General features: G+C 36.4%; 1 protein-coding gene across 11 annotated transcripts in view; it reads left to right on the plus strand.

The window, feature by feature from the left end:
* KIAA1328 (KIAA1328 ortholog) overlaps positions 1-22,525 on the plus strand; it is a 396,501-nt gene that overhangs the window by 157,919 nt on the left and 216,057 nt on the right. For 3 of the 11 annotated variants that reach the window (XM_063653602.1, XM_063653603.1, XM_063653605.1), the window contains one exon: positions 347-397. The exons of the other annotated variants lie outside the window; for them this stretch is intronic. In XM_063653602.1, the coding sequence (XP_063509672.1) occupies positions 347-397 (51 nt within the window). The remainder of the gene's footprint in view (positions 1-346; positions 398-22,525) is intronic. 11 annotated transcript variants of the gene reach the window in all.

Genomic DNA, 22,525 nt, shown 5'->3' on the forward strand with positions numbered 1-22,525 from the left:
AGATTAGTTAACACTGCTAAGTCTCAATTTCCTCATCTGCAAATGGGGAGAATGTGATGAATATACCTAATATATTATCAGTTAGAATTGAACGAGTTAATAAATGTAAAAAGAACAGTACCTAGCATGCAGTAAATGCTTTATGACAGTTCACTTCCCTATTATTATCATGCTATTGCTGTAATTGATTTTACCTAGATTGTGAAGTAGATTCTGGTGAAAACCAAGAATATTGCCTATTTTGGAATGCCTTTATGTTGAGTTATTCATCTTTTATGCCTATGACATTCAGCCTGAATACTTTGTCAATTAAGAGATTATCACACTTGTTTTTCGTTTCTTTCAGTCTCGGGGTAATCTATTCACCAAAATTGGGTGCTTTGAGAATAAAAATGAGGTGGGTGAAAAAAAGATTTTTAAAAATCTTCTAAGAATAAAATTTGTAGCCATCAGTGTTCATTTGCTTTAAAAGCACAAGAGAAAAAACATTTTATAAAGTGGATTACAATGTTAAGCTGTTATTTGGATTCATCAGAATTCCTGCGTAAACTTAGAGCTGTGGCCTGTCTGGACTAGCATTTACTCTTGGGTAGGACAGTGTGTTAGAGAACAGAAGTAAATGTAGAGGAACTAACAGAAGCTCCGATTCCAATTTTTTAAAAAAATTCTTCTGCTTTTATTCCCATCCAACATAGCTTTTTGGTTTCTTTAAATCATTAAGAAGAGACCTTCAGCCCCAGGAAATCCAGAAATAGCTGGGGAAATTTTTAGTCGTGTGCCCATGAGCCAAGGAAGACAAATGATATATTTTTTTAAAATGATCTGTTGTTAGTATACTACCTTTTACTACTTTTTTTTTTTTTCTTTTTTTGAGACGGAGTCTAGCTCTGTCGCCCAGGCTGGAGTGCAGTGGCACAATCTCGGCTCACTGCAAGCTCCGCCTCCCGGGTTCATGCCATTCTCCTGCCTCAACGTCCCAAGTAGCTGGGACTACACGTGCCTGCCACCACGCTCAGCTAATTTTTTGTATTTTTAGTAGAGACGAGGTTTCACCTGTTAGCCAGGATGGTCTTGATCTCCTGACCTTGTGATCCGCCTGCCTCGACCTCCCAAAGTGCTGGGATTACAGGTGTGAGCCACCGCACCCAGCCAGTATACTACTTTTTAAGACAGTTTTTTCCTCATTATTGTTAAACTAATACATCCTGGTCTTCGGAAGGAATTCAGAAATATATGATGTCTTAATTCTAAGTCTTTTGTATTCTCCTTCAGCATTAACTACTATTAACATTAATGTTTATTGTTCTATATTTTTTTCTATACAGTGTCCAGTACTTTAAGACAAATGGGCTAATCCTATACATTTAATTTTTACAACTTTATTTTCTTACTTAATAAAATATATTATTTACTTTCCCAGGAAGTACATGAATAACATATATTAATGGCATTCTCTTTAATGCCCAGTGTTTTAGTGTATGGATATATTATATTTTATTTAATCTTAATTTTATTTAGTCAATTTATATATACATTAATATATATTTGGGCCAGGCATGGTAGCTCACGCCTGTAATCCCAACACTTTGGGAGGCTGAGGCAGAAGGATCACTTGAGGTCAGGAGCTCAACACCAGCCTGGTCAACATGGCGAAACTCCATCTCTCCTAAAATGCAAAAATTAACTGGGCGTGGTGACACACATCTGTAATCCCAGCTCGGGAGGCTGAGGCAGGAGAATTGCTTGAACCCAGGAGGTGGAGGCTGCAGTGAGCTGAGATCTCACCACTGCACTCCAGCCTGGGCAACAGAGCAAGACTCTGTCTAAATATATATATTTGTGTTTTTTTCTAATTTTCTTCTATTACAGAGAATACAGCAGTGAGCATCCTTGTACATGTAATTTTGACATGTTTGTATTTCTGTTTGTTAAATTCCCTAAAATGGAAATGCACACTCAAAGCATATAAAATAATGTTTTAAATGGTAGATTTTGAATTATAGGTGCTACGTTGAGAGAAAAAGTCACTTGTACATTTATAACATATTAGTAATGAGAATGGCAGCCTTTGCCTTGCCCTCAATTGAGATAGCTCTTTGTATAAACAGTTAATTGTGATTTCTAGATGTTCCAAAGAATTAATAGCTCTCCTTGCTCATCATTCTTGTCTGTTCTTCCTATTTATTTGTTGGTCCTTAATTTACTTTAAAAAGCAAATATTTTAAATTATAAAAGTAAGTTACATTATAGAAAATTTGAAAAACAAAGGTTAAGGAAAATATACATAACCCTTATGATTTTTACCTGTATTTGAAAAACATAGTCCTATAGTTGTGTGCTTACAATTTTGAATTCTGTATTTGTCACTTAACCTATTTTGCATTTTCTCTTATGGCTGCATAGTGTTCTGTTAGGTTTAACATGGTTTAATCCTTTCATTATAGTTGGCAAATTAAGATTTAGTCTCTGGCTTGTATTACTTGAGTCTTCAAAATTTTTCTTCTTTATTAATTTTTCCATGTGCCAAAAAACTTCTTAATAATAAATACTATGAATTCTGTTAACTAACCACAAATGCCTGGTAGTTGTATGCTAACAAAACAACAGCAACAACAACAAAACAAAAACCTTTTGACTTTACTGGGTAGATTTATTTTCCTTGGGATATATGACAGTTTTTTCATCTTTCAGATTTTTGAAGATGAAAACAATAAAATGAATTCAGTTTCAGTTATCTATTACTGCTTAACAAACCACTGCAAAGCTTAGACAACCACCATTCTTGAATTTGAGCTAGGTTCAGTTGTATGGTTCTTCTGCTGATTGTGCCTGTGGTCATACTTATGTGGCTACATGCAGTCAACATGTTAGCTATGGCTCTACCATGGCTGGGCCTCCATGTTGGCTCAGGACCTCTCTCCTCATGTAGCGTCTTCACATGATTTATCCAAAAAAGTAGCTAGACTTCTTACCCAGAGTGCAAAAATGGAAGCTGCCAGGTCTTTTTACAGATTGGGCCCAGAGCTGGGAATGTATCTGTGGGTTAAAATGGACAGCTTGGCCAGAAGGGACTACTGGGAGTTGTAGTTGTTTGGAGGCCACCACCATAACAGACTCTCACAAATGGCATCTAATGTGATGCCATTTTAATTTGAATTTCTCAGATTATTAGTGGAGTTGAACATCTTTTCATAGGTATATTGTCATTTTCCTTTCTGTGAAATGTCTTTTCAAGTTTTTGCCCACTTTTCTTTTTAGTAATTTGTCTTTTCATATTGATTTGTAAAAGTTCTTCATATAGTCTAGATGTTAATCCTTTGTTGGTTATGTGTGTTACAGCCATCTTTGACCAGTTTATAGTTTCTTTGCTGTCTTTATGCTGCTTTTGATAAATGGAATTTTTAATTTAATGGTAGTTGAATTTACCTATCTTTTATGGTTTGTGTTTTTTGGGTCCTTTTCTCCTCCAAGGCATAAAATATTCTTGTACATTGTCTTCTAAATGGTTTATAGTTCTATCTTTTACATGTAGGTTTCTAATTCACTTGCAATTAATTTTGGGAATTGATGCGAGGCAAAGGTCCAATTTCTTTTCTTTTTTTTTTTTTTTTTTGCTATATGTGGCCTTTCTTTATACTATACTTTTGGTTTAGTTTTGCTGTATCTTAAATGTTGCATGTTCCTCCTTCCTGGGTCCTTTTTTATTTTGCTGGAGCACAGCCATGCAGCAGTTCTGGAAAGAAGCTACTTAAGAGGAAATCAGTATGTAATTGAGCATTTTTACAAATAATATGATCAAACAGCTGTAATTCTTCTGTGAGGAGATAACATTTGAGCTGAGACCTCAAATATTAGAAACCAACCACATAAAGAGCCAGAGGATGAATGTTCCTGGCAGAGGGCGTAGCAGGTATTCCTGACAACTGGAAGAAAGAGGTACTTAAAATTTAATAAAAACGGGCCAGGCGCAATGGCTCATGCCTGTAATCCTAGCACTTTGGGAGGCCGAGGTGACTGGATCGCTTGAGCCCAGGAGCTTGAGACTAGCCTGGGCAGCATGGTGAAACCTCGTCTCTACAAAAAATACCAAAAAAATTAGTTGGGTGGGGTGGTGTGCACCTGTAGTCCCAGCTCCTCAGGAGGCTAAGGTTGAAGGATCGCTTGAGCTTAGGAGGCCAAGGTTGCATGAGCTGAGATCGTAACACTGCACTTGAACCTGGGTGAGAGAGTGAGATCCTGTCTCAAAAAAGCAAACAAACAAAAAAGAAAAAAAGTAGTAAAAATGAAAAGCTGAACAAGAAAGTCATGGTTCAAGATGAAGCAAACTAAAATGAGGCATGATTCTAAGGAGCTGAATGTTAGAAAGGAAATTCCATTGGCCTCTACACTTAGAACATTCTTTCAAGTATCTGTTTTAGTAACCGTGGTCTGACATCTTACATTCTATGACTCTAATCACATATCCTGTTTCTGTAGTGACAAGTGTTTATATATTTTATGTTTGTAGACTTTTGTTTTCAGAATAAATCTGTAAACAAAGCATGGAAGATCCAATCTCTGGCTATAATACAAATGCTAAAACCCTGATGGTGGGAAATAAATGGTATAGCTATTAAAAGTTGGATAGTGAAGGGAAGGTATACTGATTTTCTCACTGTACAGAAAGAAAATTCAAGAAATATAGTATAATGTAATGGATCAAGTAGATATTACACTTATTCAAAGTTTGAAAGGTAATGTATCTAAGAACTAAAGATAAAGATATAGCTATAAAGATATAAAAGACATATAAAGACATAACTATAAAAACTTTAAAGGATGTAGTATAAGTGAGGCAAATTTTGTCATTGGGAGGAAATCACTGGATCTTGCTTAATAGATATGTAATTGTAACCGAAGAAAGAAAAATCTAATCACATTTAAAGTTTTGGGGGTAACACTAAGATGATTAAAGTCAGAAATGGAGAAGAGGGTTTAATTATCTCTATGGAGTAGTATTGGGAGTAACAAACAGAGGTGTTTTATTTTCTATGTTATTTCCTTCCATAACTGTCTATATTTCTAATACTGTGTTCATTTGTTACTTTTCAAATACTACAAATAGAAGAGTAAAAAGAAAAAAAGAAAAGCTAAAACTACGATTCTATGATGAAAGAATTACAACAATTGTGAGAAACTGAGGAATATCAGTCGGTTGGACATCTAGGATAGACTTAGGAATATTTTCCATTTCAAGAAAATTTATACCCTGTAGTAGTTTAATTAAAATTAACCTAGTTGAGTTAGAAAATTAAACTCATGACAATACCACAGATACATTCATTCATTCGAGAAACATTGGTTAGTGGAATAAATCTCATATTGTTACTCCCCTGTGCCTGTCCCTGGTGTGTTTCAAGCTAGTCTAAAGGAAAGCTCACAATGGTTTCTGTTGAATGAATGCAGTTATATCTATTTTTCTTTGAAATTTAAAGTATAAAGTATTGAAATTTGAAAGAATTTTTTTAGATCATCTTCTTCAGTGGAAGGGGAGCTTTTTCTGTAACACATAACCAGGAGTCATAATCTCAGTGGACGGGACTCCAACCATGTGTTTCTTTAGAAGATATTCCCTCCCTCGGTGATCCTGATGTGCACCCTAGGTGAGAACCACTCATCTCATCCAACTACTTCATTTAGAAGTGAAAACTTAAGCACTGTAGTTTGCATAGCTAAAGTGGCAGAGCATAGGTTGACTCCTAGCATCACATGTTTTTTAATGCCCTAGTTCTGAAAAACTGTGATCTGTTTAATTCTGCATGTAGTTTTTATAGTCTAGAGTGTTTTCCTGACTCATTCTGCTTATTTTAGCTTATACATATTTTTTTTAAAGACCTTTTAATAGCTTACCTCTTTCTAAAACATACTGTCTCCTTAAATAGACTTCTAATCATCTCACCTCTTTTCAACCTCGCCTCTACTCTCATTTCTGGTAATACCCAGTGTTTCCAATTCCTGAGCCAATAGCAGTTAGCCTACTTTTGAATTAGGTTTCTGATTTGTTCATGCTAAATCAGTTACCAGTTCATTCACCCACTATTTATTTATTTATTTATTTATTTATTTATTTATTATACTTTAAGTTCTGGGGTACACGTGCAGAATGTGCAGTTTTGTCACATAGGTATACACATGCCCTGGTGGCTAGCTGCACCCATCAACCCATCACCTACATTAGGTATTTCTCCTAATGTTATCCCTTGCCTAGCCTCCCACCCGCTGACAGGCCCCTGTGTGTGATGTTCCCCTCCCTGTGTCCACGTGTTCACATTGTTCAACTCCCACTTATGAGTGAGAACAGGCAGTGTTTGGTTTTCTGATCTTGTGAAAGTTTGCTGAGAATGATGGTTTTCAGCTTCATCCATGTCCCTGCAAGGGACATGAACGCATCCCTTTTTATGGCTGCATAGTATTCCATGGTATATATGTGCCACATTTTCTTAATCCAGTCTATCATTGATGGACATTTGGGTTGGCTCCAAGTCTTTGCTATTGTGAATACTGCCGCAATAAACATACGTGTGCATCATTCACCCACTTTCTAACATTCAAAGTTTTGTTGGTATCTTTTCCAATTTTCCGGTCCATCCCTGCATGTCTGTACTTTTTTACATTCCTTTCTGCCGTTCCTTTACTGTAAAAATTTGCCAATTTTATCAGAGCTCTGATTTTATTTTTACAAGTTTCAAATGAAAAAAATCAACAGAGAAGAATTATTGACACAGTAGTAAAACAACAAAATGACATGACTGCTCTTAAAATTGCATATACAATGAACTGCTGTGTTGATGTGTTTTTACTCAAACCTCTAGCGGGGCAACTATTTCTTGTACTTTGTGAGATGATTGGATTTGGAAAAACTCTAGATAAATATGCCTTTCTCCTATTCCTCCTTTTCTAGGGTGTAGGAAAGTTCTTTCACTAGTGATTTTTAGTACAATTAAATTTGCATTTTTCCGGTTTCCCTGTTAGAACTCAAAGTAAAGTGTACAGCTTCCACAAGGGACAGAAGAACTTCCTTATTGTCTGGGGAGAAGTTGGCTGACAGCAATAATAATGATTACTTTTGTTTATTGGTCACTTCTCTGTGCTACTTGCTTTACAAACATTATCTTTTATTAGTCCTCAAAATGTTAAAAGTAGGTATTGTTGTCTCCTTTTTACAAATGATGAAATAGCTTTGCTAAGGTTAAGTAACTTGCCCAAAGTTACATAGGTATTATTAGGCACACTCCTCAAACCTGACTCTAAAATTCATTTTTTCCCGCTTTCTACCTTGTTAGACTCATAATTATTTTAATAACATCAGTACAACAAAAACAGTCAACACTTATATGCACTTATTCTATACCACATACTGTTTTAAGCTTTTTATATATAGACATGTAATTCTCAGTTTAACCTCATGAGGTAGGCACCATTATTATCTCTTTTATGGAGGTCAGAGAGATTAAATAACTTGCTGAAAGTCAGTTACTACAGCTGTAATGAGTAGAGCCATGATTCTAAGACTATTGTTTGGCTGTTATTGAAGTACATTAGAATGTTTATGATTGTTTTGATGGAATACTGAGTCTGTTAAAAGGGCTCTAAATTTTAAAAACAGTGAGTAAATATTTGAGTTTTTTTCTTTTTTCCTTAAAGCTCTGAGAAGATAATGTGAAAAATAAACATCTTACCATAGTTTAAGGCTTCTAGTTAGTATACCAACCCTTGCCAAGAAGAAGTGAATAAATGGGGATGAGGGAAGTAGGAGGAAGGGGGTGTTCTTTGTTTCTATATTAGAGTTCTGGCATTAACACTTGCAGATTGAGAAAAGCTAAAGAATTGTCTCTAAAATACCTTCTTTATTTTGCTGTACTTTTTCTTTAATGTTTCTAATTTCAAGAGAGAAAATCACATGTATTTCATCCAGTCTTCACTATATTAGGAGGCTGAAGTTAGCATGTATTATCTTGGCAAGTTTTTAGGAGAAAATTTCTTATGTCTAGAATTAAACATTTGGATCTGTTAGAACACTGCCTGTCTTTAAGGTGGACATGCACATTGGATTTGTTTTTCTGTCTGTGTCTGTGACACCATGAGACATTCAAATAGAAGGAAGCTACTCTGACGTTTCTGATTGATGCTTTGACTTTCTAGCATTAAACTACTTGCTTCTTATTAAGTTTGCCTCTGTCTTTCTCTACTCCTCTGCACCCCAACCTGTGGGAAAAAAAATACTTTTAAAGGAAGACTAGTAGACAGTCCTTCAGGAAATATTTTCGTCTTTCTGTAACTGGTATGACCCATTAGGAGTCTCCTTCATTAGTTCAAACACTTAACTATGAATAATTACTTTTTCATTTTGATGATTTATTTTAACACTTGTGATTTAGGAAGGAGTATATTTAATTCTTCCCTTCTTCCCTCTCTTCCTTTCTTATTAAGATTTTGTGGTTTGGTTTGTACAGCTAGCTTCTGTGATTTTCATAAAAGGCAGCTAAGGGTGACTTTCCAACACAGGGAAAGGGTGAGTGAGAGAATTCCAACAGACCATAACTCTAGTCTGGAATTTTGCCATCCTGGCTATAGGAGATCCCCTTGATCCTCCAAACCTCTGAAACTAACATAGGGAGCTGCCAGTAAACCATGGGTTGGAACTGCTTTAGGGAGGCAGCTTGCACTGGGTCCCACACCCTTTCTGAGACCAAAATGGCTACAGCAAGGCACCATTTTCAAACCTAGCTTTGGCAGACTACATGCTGTCCTAGGGTCCAGCAGTACCAGGACCAAGGTGTTAGGGAAACTCAGGCTGTTGCTACTGAGACTCGGGCAAGAGCTGGTAGGGCTCCTGTAGCCAGGGCTGTAAAATGAGCAATCTGGGGGCCACAGCAGCCAGTGCTGGTAAGTGAGCAGAGCACAAATTTCCATTGGGACTTGGTTGTGAGATAGGGTGGGGCTTCTGCAGCTGGTACTGTGGTGTGAGCTGGGCATGGGCTACCACTACCAGAGCTGGGGAGTGAACCCATCCAGGACTGGGGTATGAGAAGGATGTGCCTTCCCCACCCACTGGCTTAGGTTGTGGCCACCAAGGCTGGCCTCATCCTATTCAGTGACAGAAGCTTCAGTGTGGCTCCTACTTCTCCTCACTCATGTGCTCTGACTTGGGCCTGAGGATCGCCTCCCCCTGCCTACCATAGGTATAGCCTGCTGTCATCTTCGGAGAGCCTGAGTATAAGCCCACCCAGCTCAACTTTGCATCCCCCTCCAAGACAGAGCACACAGCTTAGGATCCTGGGGATTGCCCAACCCAATCCACCACCTTAGGCAGCCAAGCACTCCTCCTAGAGGCCAGAAATTGGGCCTAAACTTCCAGCGGTTACCACCTCAGGTGGTACCAACCTATAAGCGCCACTTGTGGGCCTAGTGACTAGTGTGCCCAGCCTATTTCAGCCATCACCAACATTGATGCACACCACTCAGGAACCACAGAATTGTCTCACCACTGCTGCTGCAATCACCCAGGCCTACCTGTCCAGTATACCACTGCTCCTGCTGAAATCCAAACAAATCACGTGAAGGACCAAAAATTGGCTTGCTGATAACCACCAATGCAGGTGCCAGTGTACATTGTACTGTGGCACAAAGATAGGCATTCTTAGTCCACCACTGCTACCACTATGGCCTGAAGACCAGCTCACTTGGAATCCAAGTCCTCCCTCATCACAACCTTACCACAGCTTCCATAATAACCACCCCCTAGCCCCTGAGTAAATCAAGATACCACTAACACCATTTACAGCCAAAGAAATCATACAGAGACTACGTTACTACATGCACCCAGAATTAAAGCCAAAGTGCTCTACCCAACCAGCATCATAGATACACCTTTAGGAAAAAGTTCTCCCCTAGAAAAGTAAATTCAAAAATAGGAAGAAGCAACTACTATATCACATATGCAGATATCAAGGTAAGGACAGGAAACATGAAAAAGCAAGGAAATATGATATCTTCAAAGGATTACAATACTTGTGGAGCAGTTGATGTTAATCAAAAAAGTTATCAAAATCCCAGATAAAGAATTCAAAATACTGATTTTAAAGAGGCTCAGTAAGTACAAGAGAATCATAAAAATCAGTGTAAAGAAATCAGAAAAACAATTCAGGATATGAAAGAATTATAAAAGCAAAAGATATTTTTAAAAGGAACCAAATAGAAATTCTGGAACTAAAGAATTCATTGAGGGAAATACAAAATACATTTGAAAGCTTCAAAAATAGACTAAATCAGGCAGAAGGAACAAACTCAGAACTTAAATATGAGTCTTTTGAAATAATCTAGTCAGATAAAAATAAAAGAGAGTAAAAAGAAAGAACAAAGCCTTCAGGATATTTGGGACATAAAGACACTGAATATTTGAATTATCAGTATTTTAAAGAGCAAAGCAGAAAAGGATTAGAAAACCTATTTGATGAGACAGTAGGTGACAACCTCCCAAGTCTAGCAAGAGATTTAGACATTCAGATACAAGAGGTTCAGCAATTGCCAGGCAGATACAATGCAAAAAGGACTTCTCCGTGGTACATTAAAGTCAGACTGTCTGAAATCAAAAATAGAGCAAATCCTAAAAACAGCAAGTGAAAATCATTTGCTCACCTACAAAGGAAATCCCAACAGACTAACAGTGGATTTCTTAGCAGACACCTTACAAGCTCAAAGAGAATGGGATGATATATTCCAAGGGCTCAAACAAAACAAAATGAGAAAAACCTGTCAGCTAGGAATGCTGTATCCAGCAAAATTAGTCCTCATAAAGGAAGGAGAAATAAAATCTTTCACTGAGGAAATTTGCTAGAACTAGACCAGACCTACAAGAAATGCTCAAGGGAGTCATAAACCTGAAAGTGACAGACCAACATTTATCAAATATTTACCATCATGAAAACACATGAAAGTATAAAACTCACTGATAAAGCAATCATACAAAAGAGAAAGAAAAAAGAAACAAATGGTACCACCACTGAAATCCACCAAACCATAATGAAAAACACTAAGAGAAAAGAAGGGAACAAAGAATATATAAGACAATCAGAAAACCATTAACAATGACAGGAACAAAGCCTATCATATTAATTATAACTTGAACTTATATGGATTAAATTCTCCACTCAGAATATACAGAATATTTAAATGGATAAAGAAAAATGATCCAACCATATGCTGCATACAAGAAACTCACCTAACTTGTAAAGACACAGGTAGCCTGAAAGTAAAGGGACGAAAAAAGATACTCCATACAAACAGAAACCAAAAGTGAGCAGGAGTGGCTATACTTGTATCAGATAAAACAGACGTTAAGTCAAAAATAGTAATAAAAGACAAAGAAGGTATTTTTACAATCATAAAAGGATCAATGCAGCAAGAGGATATAACAGTTCTGAATACGTATGTATCCAACATTGGAGCACTCAGATTCCTGAAGTAAGTATTACTACTTCTAAAGAAAGAGATAAACTGCAATAAAGTAAAAGTGGGGGACTTCAACACCCCACTCTCAGCATTAGATCATCAAGACAGAAAATGAACAAATAAACATTGACCTTAAACTGGACTTTAGATCAAGTGGACCTAACACAGAACATTCTATCCAGCAACTGCAGAATATACATTCCTTTCATCAGCACAAGGACCATTCTCCAGGATAGACCATATGTTAGGCCACAAAAAAACTCAAAAAAATTTTAAGAAGTGAAATCGTATCAAGTATCTTCTCAGACCACAATGGAATAAAATTAGAAATCAATGCCAAGAGGAACTCTGGAAACTATACAAATACGTGGAAATTAAACAATATGCTCCTGAATGACCATCATGAAAATGAATAAATTAAGATGGAAATTTTAAAAAGATTTGAAACAAATGAAAATGGAAAAACAACAAATCAAAACTTGTAGGATACAGCAAAAGCAGCACCAAGAGGGAATTTTATAGAAATAAATGCCTACATCAAAAAGTAGAATGATTAAAAATTCAGAATTAACCAATGCTCTTGCAGGAACTAGAAAAGTAGAAATAAACCAAATCCAAAATCAGCAGAAAAGATATAATAGACATAAGAACAGACTTAAATGAAATAGAGACTTAAAAAACAACAAGATGAAAAGTGGATTTTTCAAAAAGGTAAACAAAATTGATAAACTGCTAACTACATTAACTAAGATGAGAGAAGATCCAAATAAACAAAGCCAGAAATGAAAAATGAGACATTAGAATGGATACCACAGAAATACAAAGGATCATCAGGGCCAGTTTTAATAACTATGTGCTGAAAAACTGGAAAATCTATAGGAAATGGATAAATTCCTGGAAACATACATCCTACCAAGATTGAATCAGGAAGAAATACAAAACCTAAACAGACTTATAATGAGGAGCAAGATTGAGTCAGTAATAAAAAGTCTCCCAACAAAGAAATGTCCAAGACTGGATAGATTCACAGCCAAATTATACCAACCATATTAAGAAAAACTAATATAAAACTTCCCAAGCTATTCCAAAAAATGGAAAAGAGGGGATTTCTCCCTAACTCATTCTACAAGGCCAGTGTTACCCTGATACCAAATTTAGACATACACAAAAAGAAAACTATAGGCTAGTATCCCTGACGAACATAGACACAAAAGTCCTCAACAGTATACTAGCAAACCAAATCCAACAGTACATGAAAAACATGATTAAATGAGATCACACAAGGGATGCAAAGGTGGCTCAACGTACGTAAATCAGTAAATGTAGAACATCACATCAGTACAATGAAGGACAAAAAGTATATGATCATCTCAATAGATCCAGAAAAAGCATTTGGTAAAATTCAACATCCCTTCATGATAAAAACTTTCATCGAACTAGGTTAGAAGTAAAATACTTGAAAATAATGAAGATCACGTATGACAAACCCTAGGCTAAAGTCATATTGAATGGAGAAAAGCTGAAAGCCTTTTCTCGAAGAACTGGAACAAAACAAGGATGCCCACTTGCAGCACTTTTATTCAAAGTTCTACTGGAAGTACTAGCCAGAACATTCAGACAAGAGAAAGAAATAAAAGGCATTCAAATTGGAAAAGAGGAAATCAAATTGTTCCTTGGTAGTGCTGATAATATTATCTTATATCTAGAACAACCTGAAGACTCCACCAAAAAGCTCTTTGAGCTGATAAATGGATACAGTAAAATTACAAGATACAAAATTGATGTACAGAAACCACTAGCATTTCTTTTTCTTTTTTTTTTTCCTTCTTTTTTTTTTTTTTGAGGCAGTGTCTCATTCTGTTGTGATCATAGCTCACTGCAGCCTCAAATTCCTGGGCTCAAGTGATCCTCCCACCTCAGCCTCCTGAAGAGCTAAGACCATAGGCATGTGCTACCATGTCTGGATAATTTTTAATTTTTTAATTTTTATTTTGTAGAGATGGAGTCTCACTGTGTTGCTCAGGTTGGTCTCGAACTCCTGGTCTTTAGTGATCCTACCACCTTGCTTCCCAAAGTTTTAGGAATATAGATGTGAGCCACTGCACCTGGCAGGTAGCATTTCTGTACACTAGTAGTGATCTAGTCCAGAAAGAAATAAGGCAATCTCATTTACAATAGCTCCAAAAAATATATACCTAGGAATAAATTTAGCCTAGGATGTGAAAGTTCTCTACAAGAGAAACTGTAAAATATTGATGGAAGCAATTGAAGACAACACAAGAAACAAAAAACATCCCACAGTCATGGATTGGAAGAATTAATGTCATTAAGTTGACCATATTGCCCCAAGCAATCTATAGATTTAGTGCAATTTCTATCAAAATAACATCATTCTTCAAAGAATTAGAGGAGACAATCCTACAATTCATATAAAAACACAAAAGTGCCCAAATAGCCAAAGCAATCCTGAGCAAAAAGAGCAAAGAGGCGTCACATTACCTGACTTTAAAATATAAGACCGTCAGAACCAAAATAGTATACTGTTGATTTAAAAATAGACATATAGACCAATGGCACAGAATAGAGAACCCAGATAATAAGCCACTTATTAGTATCAGCCATGTATACAACCAATTTTTAACAAAGCCGACAACTTACATTGTGGAAAAAACATTCTCTTCAAAAGTAGTGCTGGGAAAATTGTATTACTGCATGTAGAATAATGAAACTGAACCCCCATCTCTCGACATACACAAAAATCAACTCAAAATAGATTAAAGGCTTAAATTTAAAACCCAAAATAAAAAAGCTCTAAAAGAGAACCTCAGGTAAACTCTCTTGGACATTTGTCTAGACAAAGAATTCATGAATAAGAACTCAAAAGCACAGGCAACAAAATAAAAAATGGGCAAATAGGACTTAAACTAAAAACCTGCACGGCACTAAAGAAGTAATCGACAGAGTAATCAGACAACCTGTTGAATGACAGAAAATATTTGCTAACTGTTCACCTGACAGGGGACTCATATCCAGGATGTTCAAGGAATGCAAACATCTCCGCAGAAAAAAAAACTTTTATTAGAAAGTGGGCAAAGGTTTTTCCTATTTTGTGGGTTGTTTACTCTGCTAATGGTTCCTTTTACTGTGCAGAAGCTCTTTAGTTTAATTAAGTCCCACGTATTTGTCTTTGTTTTTGTTGCATTTGCTTTTGGGTTGTTGGTCATGAAGTCTTTGCCTAAGCCAATGTCTAGAAAGGGTTTTTTATGTTATCTTCTAGAATTTTTATAATTTCAGGTCTTAGATTTAAGTCCTTGATCTGTCTTGAGTTGATTTTTGTATAAGGTGAGAAATGAGGATCCAGTTTCATTCTCTTAAATGTGGCTTGCCAATTATCCCAGCACCATTAGTTGGATACGGTGTTCTTTCCCCACTTGATGATTTTGTTTGCTTTATTGAAGATTATTGGGCTGTAAGTATTTGGTTTATTTCTGCGTTCTCCATTCTGTTCCATTGGTCTATGTGCCCATTTTTATACCAGTAGCATGCTGTTTTGGTGACTATGGCCCTATAGTATAGTTTGAATTCACGTAATGTGATGCCTCTAGATTTGTTCTTTTTGCTTAGTCTTGCTTTGTCTATGTGGGCTCTTTTTTGGTTCCATATGAATTTTAGGATTGTTTTTTCTAGTTCTGTGAAGAATGATGGTGGTGTTTTGATGGGAATTGCATTGAATTTGTAGATTGCTTTTGGCACTGTGGTCATTTTCACAATATTGACCGTACCCATCTATGAGCATGGGAGGTGTTTCCATTTGTTTGTGTCATCTATGATTTCTTTCAGCAGTGTTTGTAATTTTCCTCATAGAGGTCTTTCACCTCCTTGGTTAGGTATATTCCTAAGTATTTTTTTTTACTATATAACAATCTATACATCTGACAGAGGACTAATATCCAGAATCTACAGGGAACTCAAACAAGTTAGCAAGAAAAATATAAACAATCTCATCATAAAGTGGGCTAAGGACATGAATAGACAATTCTCAAAAGAAGATATACAAATGGCTAACAAACATATGAAAAAATGTTCAGCGTCACTAATGATCAGGGAAACACAAATAAAAACCACAATGAGATACCACCTTACTCCTGCAAGAATGGCCATAATCACAAAATAATGGACGTTGGTGTGGATGCAGTGAAAAGAAAACTCTTCTGTACTGTTGGTAGGAGTGTAAAGTAGTACAGCAACTATGGAAAACAGTGTGGCAATTCCTTAAAGAACTAAAAGTAGAACTACCATTTGATCCTGCAATCCCCACTGCTAGGTATCTACCCACAGGAAAAGAAGTCATTATACAAAAAAGATACTTGCACATGCATGTTTATAACAGCACAATTAGCAATTGCAAAAATATGGAACCAGCCCAGATACCCATCAGTCAATGAGTGAATAAAGAAATTGTGGTGTATATATATATATATGTGTGTGTGTATATATATATATGTGTATATATATATGTATATATATGTGTATGTATATATATGTATATATATATATGAATGATGGAATGCTACTCAGCCATAAAAAGGAACAAATTAATGACATTTGCAGCCACCTGGATGGAACTGGAGACTATTGTTCTAAGTGAAGTAACTCAGGAATGAAAACCCAAATATTGTATGTTCTCATTTATAAATGGTGGCTAAGCTATCAGGAGGCAAAGGCATAAGAATGATACAATGGACTTTCGGGACCTGAAGGAAAGGGTGGGAGGGGAGTGAGGGATAAAAGACTACAAATTGGGTTCAGTGTATACTGTTTGGGTGATGAATGCACCAAAATCTCACAAATCACCACTAAAGCACTTACTCATGTAACCAAATTACCCCTGTTTTCCCCAAAACCTATGGAAATACAAAATTTTGAAGATGATATGAAATTCAAAAAAAAAGAGGTGGGCAAAAGGACATGAGTATACATTTCTCAAAAGAAGACTGACAAATGGCCAACAGGTATATGAAAAAGTGCTCAGCATTACTAATCATCAGATAAATGTAAATCAAAACCAGAGTGTCATACCATCTTACCTTAGTCAGAATAGCTATTATTTAAAAAAAACAACAAGTAGCAGATATTGGCAAGGATGCAGAGAAAAGAGAACTCTTATACTGTTGGTGGGAATGTAAAGTAGTACAGCCACTAAGGAAAATAGTATGGCGATTCCTCATAAAACTAAAAATAGAATTACTAATTGAACCACTAATCCCACCACTGGGTCTCTATTCAAAGGAAAAGAAATCAATATATCCAAAGAATACATGTGTTCCCATGTTAATTATAGCACTGTTCACAAAGGCAAAGATATTCGAATCAACTTAAGCTTTCATCAATAGATGAATGGGTAAAGAAAATGTAGTATATCTACAGTGGAATACTATTCAGCCATAAAAAGAATGAAATCATGTCATTTCCAGCAACATGGATGGAACTGGAAGTCATTATCTTAAGGGAAATAAGGTAGGCAAAAAAAGAAAAATATCACATCATCTTCTTACTTACGTGTGGGAGCCAAAAAATATGATCACATGGAAGTAGAGAGCAGGAGGATAAGAGACGGAATGGTGAGTGGATGGGAGAAGGGAGGATGAAGAGAAGTTGGTTAAAGGGTACAATACAGTAAGTTAGAAGGAATAAATTCAGTGTTTGAGAGCAGAGTAAGGTGACTATAGTTAACAAAAATGTATTGTAATCAGGTGATGGATACCCTAAATACCCTGACTTGAATACTAGGCATTATATATGCATAATAAAATATCACATGCATGCCATAAATTTGTACAAATAAAAAAAAGTAGTTCTTTAAAAAAAACCTGAAAATCAAATTTATTTTGCAAAATGTGATTTTAGTGGTGAAGATGTATAACGTGTAAACATATGGGGTTTTTTTCCCCAAAAGTCAAGAGTAAAAGGTCAGAATTAAGAAAAGTAGACTTGCCTGAGTCTCACAAAATACTGATCAAGGAGAAAATTTTACACATAAAACAATAAAAGATAGCTAAGTAGTATCAGCTTTCTAAAATGCGTCAGATTATTTTACATCCCCAAAAAGGTTACATTTAAAACAAATTCTTAGTTTGTAGTAAGTTATATAAAATATTCTTCTTTTTTTATTTATTTAATAGTTGTATATCTTCTGTGACTTTTATTATTATACTTTAAGTTCTAGGGTACATATGCACAATGTGCAGGTTTGTTACATATGTATACATGTGCCATGTTGGTGTGCTGCACCCATTAACTCGTCATTTACATTAGGTATAATGCTATCCCTCCCCAGTCCCCCCGCCCCATGACAGGCCCCGGTGTGTGATGTTCCCCTTCTATCATTTTTAAAGCTTTAAAAATTTAAGATAATCTATAAGTGTCTTGTCAGTTCTGTAAATTTGTAACCTTCATTTTAAGAGGCAATCAGGTGAAAATGTCTTTATTCTACAATCAGGCACATCGAAAACATGACAGAGTGCCTGTCACAAAGTGAGTTATTTAACAAATGGTAGCTGTTGCTTATGCAGTTTTTGTTATGACTCACAATAAAACTCAAAAGAGCAATGCCTGAGTAATAACAAAAGTGTCAAAGGCATTGGTTTAGGTGATGCAGTTACGTATCATTTACTTCATTTATTTGTTAAGATTTCTTGAGACTAGCCTCTGTTGCTAAGACTTTTTAAAAACAGCACCAGCTGTCTTCCTCTACTAGTCTCCTTTTTCAATTCTAAATATTACCTTCCATCTGGCATGCCATTGAATCCTAAGGAAAGGACACTTGTAGTCCAGAACAACAGGACATCAAGCTCCTTTGAGTAAACAAATCCTTTTGTCTTGGCTTCTTGGCACCTCAAATTGTATGTATTCTGGAAAATTGCATTTGAGGTTTAACCAGTAAGGCAAAGATAGCTGGCCACACGTCAGTTTGTTGAGTGGCTACTCTCAGCAGATACCTCCTTGCTGGCATTATATACATGATTGTGTATTGAGAAGGCATGAGGTGATTTTAATGTTGTCATCACTCATGCTTATTTTAATATCAGTATAGCGCTTGTGAAGGTTCTGATTGTTCAACTGAAAGAACAAGTATTTAAGTGAGCAAATGAATGCAAGAATAAAACAAATGAGAACAGTTGCAAGAAAGCATGCTGGTAATATATACTCTAAAATATCAAAGTGCCGGTGGTTTTCCAAGTCATAACTTCTGGAAAATTCTTAGAAATTCAATGATAATATAAATAGAAGAGGAGCCAATCTGATGAGAAGTAAAATTAGACTAGTTTCTAAAAAGTAAGAATAGCAATAAAACCTTCTAACTAAATGAAGCCGCCAAAAGGCTTTTGGCTGCAAGAAAGATAATTCAAAATAAAGCATGAAGAACTTCCTGCCAACATGGGATAAGCCCACTATAGCCTACCGCTTCTGCTGATTAAAACTAAAAATTCTGGACAAAATATAAAAGCAACTATATAAGTAAACAAAAGCAGTCAGATGGTGGTGAGGAGTCAAAACTTAAAGGGGCAACCTGTATGGAAATGAGTTTCCTAGTTTGGGAAGTTTTTCTTTTCTTTTTTTCTTATAGTTTTGCCTTCAGTTGTGAAGGCAGCAATGTGGCACTGGAAACTAAAACTGATAGAAACCTTATTTTCTTGCACCACAGGAACCAAGTAAATGAGCTTAGCATTCCAAAGAGTTTGGGGGCAGTTTCCAAGTTTTGTCTCCCTTTACCAGCTTTAACCCAAGACAGACCAAGTTGCAAAGCTGCATCTGCAGTGCCACAAGAAGAACCAGGGAAAGGGGCCCTTTGGGGCCACTGAGTATGGGGGAAATGTCAGACAAGAAAGCTCTGGAGAAGAGTGTTCCCTCGTTTTGTGTATGGGCAACACAAGTACTATGCTATGCATGCACAAAGCAGACCCAAAGCATTTGGCAACGCTTTGAGAACTGAACTGAACTCAAATTAGAACCACTGCTCAGAGATGAGAAAGAACTTGTGGTGTAAACCAAACTTACTTGATTTTTCTACTAAAATGACAACAAAATATGCTCTGTAGGATTATAGCAAGTCATAAGACCCACAGTCTGCACAACATAACATTTTAAATGTTCAGGATGTAATTCAAAATAGTGCTACCTACAAAAAAAAAAACAAAACAGAAAATTATAACCATCTCTAGAGAAAAGATAATTAAGAAATATCAACTCCAGGGTCAACCAGATTTTAGAATAATCAGGCAAAGACTTTAAAGCAGCTATTGTAGCAGTTATCTGTAGCATAAAGGTAAATACACTTGAAATTAATGGATAGAAGTTCTCAGCAGAGAAATAGAGACTATAAAAAAGCACTAAATGGAAATTTTGGAACTGGCAAATACAATACCCATAATGAAAAAATTCAGTGGTGGTTAATTGGCAGAATGGAGTAACAAAGGAAAGAGTCAGTAAATTTGAAGATAGGTCAATAGAAACTTAAAACTGGATACAGTCTTAAGAAGGGGAAAAAGAGAGGAAAAAAAAGTTACACAAGAGCGTTAAGGACCTTTGGTATAACATCAGAGGTCTAACTTTTATGTCATTGGACTCCTAGAAGGAGAGGAAAAAGATTACATAAACAACTAGGAAAGTATAACCAGTTCTCAAGGGAAAAGGCAACTTCTGCAAAGTGTCCTCTTGAAAAGTTCTTCATAGGACACAAATGAGGACACACCTTCTTTTAAAAATCTTAGGAGCATCTGCAAGTATATAGTCAAGAATCTCAATTTAAAGAGTAGAAGAAGATTGTCTTGAAAATAAGGTACTGAAACTTTCTGTGACAGAGACTGCCATTTTCTTACCTATTATCCATTTCTTTACTATCTTTCTTTCTTAATGCCACTGTTACTGGGAATAACAGTGTCCCTAGTTAAAACCTACATTGCTCAACCTTCTTTGCAGATGGGGTGGCACTGAGGTACAGTTCTGGCTAGTGAGATGTAAGAAGTTGTTCCATAGGGCTTCTAGGAAATCGCCTTAAGAGGATAGAGGGCCAGGGAGAGGGAGTGGATATAGCAGGCACCACTGTCATTCCTCTTTTTGTCTTTTGTCCATTCTCTTTTTCTCCAGCAGCTGTCTCAACTAGGGGCGATTTTGACCCCCAGGAGAAATTTGGCAATATCTGGAAACATTTTTGGTGGTTAAACTGGGGGTTACTATTGTCACCTAGCAAGTTGAGGCCAGGGATATCGCTAAACATCCTACAGTGTGCAAGACCATCCACAGAACAAAGAATGATCTGGTCCAAATATCAACAGGTCAAGTTGAAAGCCTCTGTTTTGTGGAATGTTGTTCTAATGTTGGAGATTGAGCAACCATTTTATGAATATAAGATGGATAGTCTATGTCTGAGCCAAAAGATAAAAGAAACTGAAGTCCCTGATGGCATTGTAAGGCTGCTGAAATAACCCCAGATTGTGTACTTCCAGAGACTTCATTACAAGGAAAAGAAAATACCTGTACCTAATTTGTTTAAGCCAAAGAGTTTCTCTTCCCATACATAGTTCCTAATTATCTGAGAGTATTTATTCAGAAAATGTTAGTCATAAAAATTAGGCAGCTGAAATAGAAATTGTTATGAAAAGGCCTTAGGCATTAGAAACACTAAGGAAAAGCTTACCATGATATAGCAGAGCAAAGAGGTGTATCATGGAAAATATACTTGATGAGTAAAAGAGCATAACATCTTGCAAAATATCAGAATTGCTGGGCTATAGTAATAAATTTGCCTCTTGCTTAGAGAATAAAGGTATCTTAAGGCTGGGCACAATGGCTCACCCCTATAATCCCAGCACTTGGGAGGCCGAGGCAGGGGGATCACAAGGTCAGGAGTTCGAGACCATTGTGGCCAATATGGTGAAACCCCATCTCTACTCAAAATGCAAAGATTACCTGGGGGTGGTGGCAGGCACCTGTAGTCCCAGCTACTCGGGAGGCTGAGGCAGGAGAATCGCTTGAACCCAGGAGGTGGAGATTGCAGTGAGCCGAGATTGCAACACTGCACTCCAGCCTGGGCGACAGAGTGAGACACCATCTAAAAAAAAAAAAAAAAGATATCCTAAAAGGAATTGATACCATTTTGTGGATCTCTTTAATGAGGCAATTTTCTGTTGCTATTAAATGTATTCATTCTGGTGCCAGAATTTGGTCACTCTACTTAGCTTGGATCACATAGGGACTTAACAAAGTGCTTTAGTCTTCATTGCAGATCCACTAAAGGGAAGATGATGGAGATAAGCATTGTCTGTACCATGGAAGAATAAGAGGTAATGTTGGTTGGGCTCTTTGAGATCCTTTCTGATTACTGAGGCAACATCAAAGCTAAACATTATGTCTAACCTTGGAACCTGATTAAAATGATACTGTCATTTGAGATTATACCACACTGTGACTTAGGGAATTAAAGCTGTTTGTCTGATTTAAGAGGATAGAGGTATATATAGCAATAATTGACAGAAACAAAAAAAAATGAAATATTCAACATAGAAAAATTTTCTAACCATGAAATTGCTTCATGCTCTCAAGAAAGTGGTAAAATTTTTTGGTTATATGCATGCAGTACCATATTCACTTAAATTATAGCTACCCTACAAGTAGCTATTTGTGAGATACAAGAAGCTTAGTGCACTTGTGAGTTTACAACTGTGACAGCCTAGCTCTCACTGCAGAAATTTAGGGGCTGAAAAACACCCCCAAATCTTCTAATCTTTTCCCTTGCTATTATAGGAAACCGTATGTTAGTAAAAGATAGTTACTGCCCTAAAGGGTTTCAGTCTAATTAAGGAAACAGTGCATATGTGATCTGTCCACTAATATCTCAAACTTAGCATAGCTAAAATTGAACTCTTCATTTTCCTCCACAACCTGCCACTACATTACCTATCCACCTCAGTAAATGGCATTCCCATTCTTTCTATTTCTTAAGGAAAAAAAGGCTTTGGAGTCATAATTGACTTCT

Source organism: Pongo pygmaeus, chromosome 17, assembly GCF_028885625.2.
Source record: "Pongo pygmaeus isolate AG05252 chromosome 17, NHGRI_mPonPyg2-v2.0_pri, whole genome shotgun sequence".
Lineage (NCBI taxonomy): Eukaryota > Metazoa > Chordata > Mammalia > Primates > Hominidae > Pongo > Pongo pygmaeus.